This window comes from Phoenix dactylifera, chromosome 8, assembly GCF_009389715.1.
Source record: "Phoenix dactylifera cultivar Barhee BC4 chromosome 8, palm_55x_up_171113_PBpolish2nd_filt_p, whole genome shotgun sequence".
In the NCBI taxonomy this organism is placed as follows: Eukaryota; Viridiplantae; Streptophyta; class Magnoliopsida; order Arecales; family Arecaceae; genus Phoenix; species Phoenix dactylifera.
In genome coordinates this window covers 4,274,079-4,286,691 of record NC_052399.1, presented here as the reverse complement: position 1 = coordinate 4,286,691, position 12,613 = coordinate 4,274,079, and the positions used below count along the sequence as shown (strand labels likewise).

The 12,613-nt window shown below is 36.3% G+C and overlaps 1 protein-coding gene across 2 annotated transcripts; it reads right to left on the bottom strand.

Annotated features, from left to right (window-relative positions):
• Positions 1-1,054: 1,054 nt before the first annotated feature.
• On the bottom strand, positions 1,055-8,957 carry LOC103708784 (acyl-protein thioesterase 2). Of its 2 annotated transcripts, none has more exons than XM_008793866.4 (10): positions 8,700-8,957; positions 7,574-7,670; positions 7,330-7,444; positions 5,085-5,121; positions 4,842-4,911; positions 4,528-4,632; positions 3,961-4,111; positions 3,795-3,877; positions 1,525-1,618; positions 1,055-1,440 (listed from the first exon to the last, which is right to left on the bottom strand). In XM_008793866.4, the coding sequence occupies exons 2-10, from the start codon at positions 7,602-7,604 to the stop codon at positions 1,353-1,355; spliced, it is 774 nt and encodes a 257-aa protein (XP_008792088.1). In that variant the 5' UTR covers positions 7,605-7,670; positions 8,700-8,957; the 3' UTR covers positions 1,055-1,352. The 2 variants fall into 2 exon arrangements, with proteins under 2 accessions (XP_008792088.1, XP_008792089.1); XM_008793867.4 differs by having other exon boundaries at positions 7,574-7,696; positions 8,700-8,956.
• Positions 8,958-12,613: the final 3,656 nt, after the last annotated feature.

Genomic DNA, 12,613 nt, shown 5'->3' with positions numbered 1-12,613 from the left:
CAATCCTCTAGTCCTATGGAAAATTCAATTGGATTAGCCAAACATGGCCTTTGTAAGATGCTTACAAAGCAAGCTGAATTCTAATATTTAGTCTTATTCCGCAAGTAGAGGACAGGTTTTGGGGCAAGTGTAAGGTTGCTACATTCTGATTTGAAAGCCACGGGTTCAAAACATGAAAAATGCAGAGATAAAGCTGTATATGTCTGATCCTTTCCCAACCTTATGATAAGAGTCTCGTGCATTGGAATATTCTTTGTAGTTTTGTTTAACAAGTAAATTTCCCATATGATCATCTTACAAGCTCAGGTAACTGGTGGTAATCCTTCTCTAGAACAAGTTTGCTCCAAAGGGTTTGCGGATTTACTGCAGAGAGCACAGCCACCTTGCAAAATCACTGAATTTAATATTTATTGGGGCCCCTGCACCAGGATCAGTGAGAGAGTACACATACAGGGCAATTGATTGTCCAGCTGATTGGTCGACTGGCTCGAAATTACTCCAGTATACATGATTAGATATGGCTTTTAGCTTTGCACCGGTTAGCGAGGTTTAGAAACTCTGAAGTTAGAATTAGCTCACCAATTTGTTTGGTCAGCCTCTGGTTTACCTTTGGTATTCATGCCCGTAAAAAAAATAAAAATAAAAATAAAAATGGGCATATATTGTACACAAGGGAATTGAAGGACACCATTCAAACATCTTGAATGAACATCAAGCCAATTTGCAAGCGCTCATGCTCCACCACGGTAGTAAAGCATTACAACTCTGAAACAGCATAATTTACATCTAGTGCCCTTCTAGCATAAACTTTATGAGAAAAAATAATAAGTTTTGAACAATCATGAATAACCTGCAAGGATGATTTATGTCCCATGGGTGCATTTAATGCATGATTTCTTGTGAGAGCAGAGATGTAGTCTTAATATTATTACTACTACTAATATTATTATTACTCTTATTTAAAGAGTAATAATATCAAAGTCACGATTGCAAAGATTATAAATAAATGCTAATTTTTCACTACATACAAACAAAGTTAAAGCTGAAATCTGAATCCATACACTATCTCTGAAAGGATAATTTCTCTGAAAGGGTAATCGAATTGCATAATGTTGAAAAGACGCCAATACCAATGACATCCAACTACCAACGTTAATGAGCATGCATATAGACAAAGTTTCTGAATAAAACGCAGGACCAGAGGAAGCTAAGATGATCAAATGCAACTATATCATATACCCCAAACCCACATCTAAAAATTATCCATAATTTTATCTATTCATTACAGCTGTAGGATATCTTTCCTTTCCCCATTCCACAGTGTTATCCAAAATCAAAGATGGATTCTCCAATTATGAGCGAGATCCATCAAGCCCCAATGTTGCAGTAAGCCACTTGCAGACATCTTCCATCTCTTCAGGGATTGTGTAGTGGCCGAGCCTGCACATTTTCAATTTCCTAAACATGAAAAGGCCGCCAAGTTCAGCCAACTGAATCAAAGCACTGCAAGAAACTTTCACATACCCATTGTACGTTTTGAAAGTAAGATTCTGAAAATTAGTAGATCTGAAAACCTCAGCAGATTTCTCTCCGTGCTTATAAAGCACAACTTCATCACCTGCATTTATCCCCAGCCAAATAAAAAGAAAGCAGTTAAAGCTTGCTTGCATAATGCTCTCTACCTAAAAAGACTCAAAAGAATTTCATGATATACCAAGTCAATTAATAAGATATTTGTTCGGAAAACAATGGCAAAGCTCATTTATAGCTTTCTACTGGACAATCATATTAGTTTGAAAAACTGAGCGAAATGTTATAGTTATGTTCTTTTTGAGAATATAGTGGTTAAATATTCCTACCCATTCAGGTTTGAACCTGGGACCTCTCAATTGGAGAGGAAAGTACCAACCAGCTGAGCTACAGTTACATTTTTCAAGGACTTGAAGTGAAATCATAATTTTGAAAGGTCCCAGAGCTTACTTAAGACTCCCTTGATAGTTTTAATGCCGCATAATGCTTAGAGTTTTTGATGAATCATGATTCCTAGATGATCAGGCAATAATTATCAGAATATGATCTAAGGCGGTAAGAAGGATTATTTCAGCACTCTGAGCTCTTATTTAAGTCAAGTTGCCATCTGTTCCATTTACCATCCTAGTTACAATGCATGTGCTGCTTAAAATTTTAGATATAGGATACACTTTTAAAAAGATTTAAACATGAATGGATTATGTGCTGATATATTTTCTTTATGAAATTGTTAAGATTTATTTGCTATATTTTCATAAAAAAAGGATTTATTTGCTATATTACTTTCTTAATCTAGTTAATAATTTGTAAGTTTTGCTATAACAAACAGATCTTTATGAATCTGGACTCTGAAGGATGCGGGATTCTTATTATGCATAGGATCATTGAAATACCAGCTTAAAGAGAGTTTCCACCTAGACTCCTAATGAGAATCCAGAAATGTTAGAATCCCATTTCCATAGAAATTCATATGTTCAAGTCTTCAAGCAAAAAAACTAATTTACGGTTGTTATGGGAATTGAAAAATTGGGAAATATAGATGGTTTTATGTAGTGCTCGGATTGTCTCTCACATATACAGTCAAGGAAAATCAATCAGCACTTGATTTGCATCAAATCTTGAGATAGCAAAGTCTTAATGTAATCAGCACCAAAGTTAAAGAAAGGCAGTGATTAAATTTCTGTGGACAGCATCTTCCAAGTTTGCATTCCTCAACTATGGATTTTGAGCTGGCCTACATCATATCTTTTTCAGTTCTAGTGACCCAAATCCTTCAGTCCTGAAACTTTCTAGATTACCCAAGGTGGCTACCTACTTGTAGAAGTAATTCTTTTCTGAGTGATACATGCTCAGTAAATTGCACCTTCTTTCCTTATGCAGATATCTCGTTCACTTCAGCCTTTGCAGAGGGCTTTTGAGTGTTACTTGACCAAAATTCATACTTGTGGCAAGCAATGCTGCCAACGACCAAACAGATTACACCTCACAATATGATATTTTATCATAGCAGTAGGGATCCATATGCATGTTCCATCATTAAAACAGATTTATGACCCTATTTCCACTGTATTCGTTTCAATGATAAGAGCTGATTGTAACTTTCTTTCAGCACTCAACTTATTCATTTACCATTAATTTTTGGTGTTAGTTTGCTAATAACACATTAACATTTGTATACCATCATCCTTTAAAATTAATCCAAGATAGAAACCTTTTAGTTTGTGCCGGGTTCAGGCAATGTCAATAGCCTCAAAGATCAGTGATTATTACTTAGAAATTCTGTTTTCCATCTATTATTTCTTGCCACCTCCTTAGCCTGAGAAATTCTGGCCTTGCCAGTAGCTAAACTTAGTTATTGCTAGCAAGCATTGACATAACCTTCCGACTGTTGAAGGCTCAGCTATGAATTAATCAATTCTAAAAGGATTTCTGTACATATGTTCTAAACCATAGGCATGTAAGGTATTCTATTTACTCAATCATGATCATCAGTCAATATAAGAACAAATTTCTGGGGTTTCACCTCAATATCATGTAACTCATTCAATAAGTCATTGATGAAAATATTATAATCACTTCTTATGCCTTATCTTTCTCCTTTTTCCACTTGTTTCCACTTGATTCAAGCTGCTTAGGGAATTAAAAAAATAACTAGAAAACACATTACAATAACAATCCCCCAAATTGACCCCCAAATTGACGGAAGTGGAGATGCAGAAAACAGAATATAGTAGTTGTTTCTATGTCTATGTATATATAAATACCTCTTCCATGACAAAGCAAAAGTGGCAAGGAGGCAGCACGTCTTGCAGCTGCTTGAGAACTTTCCACCTTGTTCTTCAAGCTCCTAGAGAACACAAGAATGACATTACAGTCAGGATTTACTTAGACTCGAATATATAAAATGTGGTAAGTGATGACAGGACAGACCTGGAACACGGAAGCCACCCGCTTAGACCAACAACTGCACTTAAGTTGACAGGGTAAGGATTGCCATTTCCATATTTTCCATTAGTGAAACAAGTAGCAGAATAAAGCGCGGTAGCAGCACCCATGCTAAAGCCACCGACACCAATCTTAACTGTAGTAACAAATTGAAATAAGTCAGTAGACATAAAAAGCATAAAACATAGGTGATATTGGTGGTGCATGTTGAACTGAAACACAACACATTTATTGACTATAGATGCACAAGTTTGAAATTTTATGAAGATTTTATGAAAACTTGCCAATCAGGACTTCACATTCTGCCTCATTTCTTTTATGAAAGTAGGTGCTCTGCACACTTTTGAGTTTCTATAACCTCATTTTATATAGTTTACATCATATAAAAAAGTAAATTAGAAGTGCTTTTATGATGTGTAGTTTGCTGACTATTTTGCAAAGGAAAGATGATCCCAGTTCTGAAAAAATCAATTTATAAAAAAATACATAGGCTTAATAAGATAGTGATATAGAGTTAGCAAAATCCCAACAACTTTATCCTTGGAAACATACTGTCGGCAGGCTCTGTTGATAACAGGTTTGCAACATGTGCAGCTGAAGCATCCATTCCCTCAACATCATCAGGTCCATCCTCTGATAATTCCCCAACATCAAACCCTAAAAGACAAGAAATAAAAATAAAAGGATCCCTGTCAAAATTACATCAGAGGATCTCTACTATCAACCATAAGGTGTTTTTCATTTATATGTATGGTAGAAGTGGAAAGGATATGGTTCAAGGTAAACAAAGCACAGCTGTGAAGCTCACAGCAATAATGAAATAAATCTTGAAAGTATACATATCATATTTAAGCTAGTGGACTCACACGCAGTGCAAGGAAATCCACCAAAAACTGCTACAGGTCGAGTAGGAGCTGTTGGACATATCCACTTAATCTGCACAAATGAATAAGCTCATTAAGGTTCTGATAAAAACTCAACAAATGATGAACCACACAATGATACACGGGCTTCTTATAGCCAAAAAATGAAAGGGTTTAGAGAGAAATGCATAGGCTATCTAGCTAAATGTTATAAACAACTTAAAATATGATATTTCCTATCCTTACATTGGGAAGAGGAAGGGTCTCCAGGAGCTGGGACCAGCTGCAGAAGGAAGAACCAAAATCCAACAATATCAGGAACAAATCCATCAGAATTTCTTTCAAACTATATGAAATGTACAGTTGAATAAGAAATAGATGTCTGAATATGTCAAAAGGAAGCACTATGAACAATAACATCTCAGTCAAAACCTAATAGCATAAGAGTGTAATAAAACAACACAACAACATGATTAGGCTGACTTTTTTTGTGTGCATGTGTATGTTTTTTTTTTTTTTTTTTTGTGGGGGGGGTGTGTGCGTCATGTAAATATAATCCGTGTAAGCTGCCATAACAAAAGCAGAAGGATGCATTTTTTATGCCCCTTCTGAGATAGAAGGTTTAGTGCCAATATTTTTCACAGACCTCAAGATAGAATACAAAGCAAAGAAAGGAGAGATTATAGTCCTATTACCAAGGTTCCAAATACGAGTACCATATCTTGTACCTCTTTTGCAGGAATGGTACGGTATGAGGTACTGACACATAGTATGGGATGGCATCACGAATCGACGTACCATGTACTGGTGCCAGAAACATGTTGAAACGGAATTATATGAACTGTATACTGCCATTCGTACCCGTCCAGTTTCAGTGGTATTTGAAACCTTGCCTTCTACACATTTTGCTTTGTCGGTGTTCAATATTTTAGATATATTTGCTAAAAAGTGGATCATGTTCCAGGGCAAGATTTTTCTTTTTTCAAAAAAAGAAGACAACAAATTGTATCCAACCATGGATCATCTTTCTTTTAAGAAAAATCTAACAATGACATTTTGGAGCTAACACATTAAGCTTATGATGCAACTATGGTGTTCTATTTGGATGGTTTGTCCATTACAGTTTTAGAACCATTTAGTATATTAAGACAGAACCATGACTTGTGTGAAGTTGTCTTTTATTTGTTAAAACTTCGGTTTGACTTAGAATGCAATTTTCTCTTCAGGGAAATTATGACATGTATGAAAAACAATAAACAGCTTAAGTAAGAAATTATAACCTGACACATGCATATATCTATAGATACGAAGATCCTGAAGTCTACAGCAAATTAAGAACTACCATGCAGCTAAAACTAAAAACACAATGGACAATAATTAAGACCTCTATTATATAGGATGCATAACACTTAGACCGACAGGATACTAGATACAAACAGAATGACTAGTAACTTCGTACCCGCATTAAATCCTGATGTTCATAAGTTTATTTGTTCAAATAATGGTGTATTTTGTTAACCAGCAAGTTCAACAAACTGATATCTGCAATTCATCAATGTGCAAAATGGTGTGGAGAGACAGCAAGCTGAAACAGAAAGCAAAACACTAAACAAGGTAACAAATTTCCACTGATGTGTTGTTAGAACCTAGAAAAAGTATCGAGACAAATGAAAAATCTGATACACCAACTACAATCCCAGCTACTAACTTAATGCTCTGAGAGTCTATCCATTAGACAAGTTTGGTTTTCTGATTGATGAATGCCCAATCACAGCCCACCAATAAAAGAAAATGAAAAATAAAGGGAGAAGCAAAACAAGTTATAGTATTCCTTACAATGTTCGCAATTGTAATTGCCCTCTTCTTGTTCAACCAATCAGAATGGCAGCCTCATATGAACCAGAAATAGTTTCCATATAGTAAAACATGATTCCTTATTTAATGGCAATAGGGCATTAACATGAGGCGACTTTGATTCCCCCTTTCAGCACTGAAAGGAAAATCACTCCACTCCATCCATATGCCTTGGGGAGCAATAATAACACATGCTATGTATCTGGGTGAATGCAATTATGCAATACAAGGTACAAGAGCAGAAAACAAGAAAAACAAAAAACATGATAACGCTAAGAATAAAAGCTAAAGAAACAATGTTTCAAGAGAAAATACAAACACTTTTTAGCAGCCACCTAAGCTAGACAGACGAGTGCAGATGTGTCTGCCCAGCCAAGCTTTGCGTCACAGGAAGCATGAGACCATCAGCAACTATATATTGTCAATGAAGTCTATGCTCCTGTCTTTCCTTTAATTTATCAGGTATGAGACTGACACTACACGCACAGCTAAGGCACTAATGCAATGCAATCTAATGTCTCAAATTATTAAGCAGAAGATTTTTACACAGTCAATAACCAATAGTATGATGCCATAGTAATCGTCAAGTCAACTAAATTAAAGACAACGATAATAACAATGAAAGAGCAATAAATACCTCGCTCCATTGTCACCTAGACCATGAAGCCACACTATAGTGGCCTGGTGCCTTCCCTTGGGTCTGACCACATGGGTCCTCCCATACTCAAAATGCCTTGTGGCAGTCTTAGCACCTGCACTAACCAACTTCAATGCACTAAACCGCCGAAAGCAATAAAGATATCCCGCCCACCACAACCATCGACCCACAAAACAAATCAACAACCAATAGAATAAAATGAACAAAAGGAAAGGAACCAAACCAGAAGCAAGCGAGCTGCTCCCGTAGCTCATCTTGAAGGCACTAAAAGCAGCCGTCAAGATCCCAGCACCCCTTGTGATAACTGTAACCAACTCTCCCTGCAACAAAGAAGCACCCAATTGACCTGTCCATTTATACCCACACATGATGAAGGGAATGCAAATAAGAACCCATGAATCATTATCTCCACTAGCATGTCTATCTGCAACAGCTAAGAGCTGTACCTGAAAAGGCCAAAAGATTCTCAATAAGGATAGGAAAGGGAGGGGGAAAGCAAAGAACCCCTTCTTATTTTGAGGATAGAGAAACTCTGGACCGAGATAATGGATATACACATGCATTACATGTCGAGTTTATAAGACACCAAGGGGGGAAAGAGGGAAAGAAAGCAACTTTCGATGCTTCAGCTTTGGATACAGGAATCAATGCTTACGGGAAGTGGGGACGACCAAAAGCATCAAAGAATAGCATCATCCTCAGCATACCTGGAACTGTGACCATATCTAGTTTGTTTTATATACTGGTATCCAAGAATCATAAGACGATCTAAAACACAATAGCCTTAATTAAGATCATTAAAGGGTTCGTCAGATCAAGAATTTTTGAACAAAAGACCGTCGGCTTGCCATTGCTTGATCGTCTTACAATTGGGTACTCAAGAATCAAAACGCGATTTGAAATACAACACGAGGGCATGAATAAAGTTCAAGAATTTACATCGAAAGCATCGTTTAACAAAAAGCATCAAGCCGAAAACTTTTGAACAACAAAAAAAAAAAAATCAACGAAATGCTATTTCTGGATCGTTCTACACATGGGTATACAAGAACCAGAACATGATTTGAAAAACAGAAAACCACAACACTAGAAAAGATGATAAATTTTCATCAACAGCATCGGTAAAAAGCATCAAGACGATATTTTTGTTTACTATTTATTAACCTTTTAATAATGTGCACCCTAGAATCACAACACGCTTCAAAGAAGAGCACGATAGCATTGAGAATAAAGATCTAAAACACAAAGAAAAAGTAAAAGAAAAGAAAAATCGAAGATTTTATGGAAAAAAAAGGCTCTGTTTTTTTTTTTTTTTTGTTCTTTTTCTCTCGGAAAAGTTGGGTGCGAACCTGAGATTTAGGAGGAAGCCCAAAAGCATACGATCTTTGCTTTGCTTTCTTTGGATGTCTTCGACCTTCTCTATTCTCGATTGCTGATGATTTGGTCGGCGTTCAGGTGGTGGAGGCGTTGGTGGTGGCGGTGGGGATAGATAGGTGGAGTAGCATCGGGAATGGGGCAGAAGAACCACCCATCATGGGAGGGTTGAAAGTATCGAAGATCACATGACCGACCAACTGGATCCTCGCAGAAGCCTAGCGCTCCCCCGGACCAAACTGGACATACACTCGCTCTCTTATTCCATGTCTGCCCCTTGCCTTGATTCTTACTCATGCCATGCCTGTCTCAAATTATTCATTTGGAGAAATTAATAACCCTATTGTTGATGGAAAAAAAAGGGGCTCCATTAAGATTTAAGACACAAAAATTAAACTAAAGTGCAACAATCTGACATGCATGGCTCTTACCGTATGCAAACTTCTCTACATAAAAATCGACTTCCATGTCGAGACATTTTACACCAACGTGGTTTATATATTTGTAATCACTGTAATGTGTACCATGATTCAGAGGAATCCACTTTTCATATATTTTTGCATTGTAGATTGACGATTCAAGTATGAAGCAAGGCTCTAATTTTTGGTGCTTCGACTATTCCTATGCTGTCTAATTTTTGGTGCTTCGACTATTCCTATGTTGTCTCTGGATAATGTTTTATATAGCATAACAGATTTGGATAGCCAGAAATGATCGCGTATTCTAAAATATTGTTTGGAGTCCTAGAATGAATTAATATTCTAAGAGCTTCAAGCCAGGCATAGGAATACTTAAATGTTACCGCCCCAAAGAAAACATTGATGGCTGGAAAAAAAATATTGTTCTTTGTTTACGGTTTCTGTACTGTCTCAGAGGGTCTTTTTCTTTTAGGAGTTACGACGCACTGGTTTCCTCAAGATTAATTTTGATAGCAGTATTTTGAATGGAGGTGGTTGAGGTCGAGCTAGCTTTTTCATAGTAAAGGTGGAGCTTTGGTTGTGGCAAGCAGAGTTACTTGATGCTATAATTCTTATGGTAGCATTTCGTGCTGTGCGGGAAAGTGTTTTATGCTATAAGGATTCTAAAAGCAACTCATTAGATTTTTGAAGGAGATTTTTTTGATAGTAGTTAAATAGTTATTTAGTGATTCTCATCTACTTCAATAAGATCACTAGGAAATAAGTAGATTTCTATAATCTTTCGAGATCATACATGTTTATAAAGAATCTAACAATGCTGCAGATTGGATGGTGACATGTGGATGATTATACCAGATCTACACTATGGACAGATATTTCAACTGAATCTTTCAATATTTTATTTTCCAATTTTTATAGTTATATTTATTCTAAATTGGTTTAATAAATTTGATTTACCAAAAAAAAAAATCAGAAATCTTAATTAAACATTCATATGTACCCAAGTTTCCTTTTTTAACACATCCAATTAGCTCGTCACCAATAATCACATCCTATTAGCTCATGCCGATTAGTTTTTAATGTTTAGAACATGGATGGCAGACCGGAGGCTAGTGTGAAAAACTTTATGCAGTAGGTTCCTTTCTTGCAGGGTGAGAGAATCGATGCCATTTTGAAGTTCAAATTCATGCATTATAAAAGTGGATGTCCTTTCTTAATTATTAATAGATTGAGGCTATGGTTGTTAGGACACCTGCGTCAGATTATATGATAGGAGCATCTTTCTTGCACGTAAAGATGGAGAAACCAACCTAACCAATGTCTTTTTCTCGAATTCTCCCTTGTTTTTCCCCCCTTCAACTCATAGTTCGCATCGGCTGAGTCCTCCACATAAAAAAAAAAATCGACTCAACAAATAATGCCAGAACAATCTTCTAATGCCATGCTTAGCATGATACCATCACGGAAAGATGAAACATATCTGTCAAAAAAAAAAAAAAAAAACTATGCTCGGAATTTGGAGCCCTTCGAGAAGACAAAATCTGACAGAGACAATAAAAGAATAAATGGATGAACAATCATTTACAATAAGAGAAGAGGATGGATAAAACGAGCTATAAGCTCAAGCTATCTTATACATCAAATAATTTAGTAATCACAATCTATCCTTTACCATCTACCACATGGTCTATTTATACTAGCTAAGTATTAATCATGCTCCAACTTACTAAGCACCCATTACAATTTACAAACCCAAAATAAATGCAGACATAACTTACTAGAAACATAACTTACTAAGCACCCATTATAATTTCTAAACCCAAAATAAATGTAAACACAACTTAAAGACTTTGACTTCTTGACCAAAGGTAGCTTCTTTTACACTATATCATCCTTCTCAGGTGAGAAAGAACTCGTCCTCGAGTTGTCATCCAAACTCGCTATGATACACCAATATGTGATTCAATTTGACTTGCAAAAATGCTATGTCCATCTTTTGCTAATAAATTCCAAAGTCTGATAAAGCCCTGAATCGGGACCAAAGATCCTTGAGAATATCATCTTCATTTGAAAGTGCTATGAATATCTTCTCTTGACATAGGATCTTTGGATTGTTATCAAGGAAATCACTCAATAACTTTTTGAAATCAAACAAACGCTACAAGCATTTGAACTCATGATTTCTGAAGGATGGAATTTGGCGCCACATCATCATGTTGAAATAATCTCTAAACTCTTTAAAGCATAGTTCTCCACAAGTCTTATGAAAGCCTTCATTGAAAAGGTCTACTCTTTGAAAATGGAGTAAGACTAACTCCTTACTCTCATCCAAGACAACAACATTAGTATCATGATAAATTTCTTCTAATGACAAAGATAAATACTGTGAGAACATTAGATTATTATTCTGAATCTGTTCTTCATCCAGATAAACATGATATATCGATGGAGAATCCCAATCCACACAACGTTCTCCTTTCTTAATGTCACATACATTTTCTTGAAGATTGAAAATATTTGAACTATGCCAAACTTCATTTGAATCAAACCTTAGAGTTGTAAGCATCCTATGGATCATAAGACTTTCACCTTCTTCTGGTTCAACCTCCACACGCTCAATGTCATTTTCTTCATCATACATGGGTTGTTTTGAGCTATCAAGGTCTTCTTCTTTCATAAGATTTACGTGAACATTAACCTGTTTTTTTGGGCAAGTGTAGTGATAATGACCAACCTCTCCACACTTGAAACAAGGATTAGATTTATTGCCAAAATTATGAAAATCTAAATTAGTACCCTTACCATGAGAAGAGTCTCCTTTGGAAGATGGGTTAAGCTTTTGTACCTCCACAAATTTCTTCTTTCCATTACGAGCGAGCTTAGCCTCTACTTTTAAGGCTAGTTGATACACATCATTGAGTTCCCATAATCGATGCATTAGCATACGATTTGTTTGCCTTGCTTGGAGACTCGGCCTCATATCCTACTGAGCTGCGAGTGAGGCAGCCGAACGAGGAAGGCGAAGACTATTCTGTAATGCCTTGCCTTGAGCAGCTAAGGGAAGATTCCTACTTCATTCTAAATTAAAATTTTTAGACCTCCAACATACCTCGCCACAAGTTGTTCTTCGGATTCTTGAAGATCATTGTGAGCCATTAACTTGTAGAATTCTTCGGTGAAATTAATTACACTTCTAGACTCTTGATGAAAATTGTTGAATTGCGAAAAGGCCATTTGAGCAAAATCCACCGAAAGGAATTTCTCCTTAAGCCTAGATTTCATTTTCTCCTAAGAAGAAATCTTAGGCTTTTTTTTGCGAAGCCGCATCTCTTGAACTCTCTCCCACCATGCCAAAGCAAAACCACGAAGCCTTGTAGCAACAAGCTTCACTCTTTGAATCTCCGGTGTCTTCTTGTATTCAAAGAAATTTTCAATAGCGCTAAGCCATTCAAGAAACTCTTCGGGTTGAA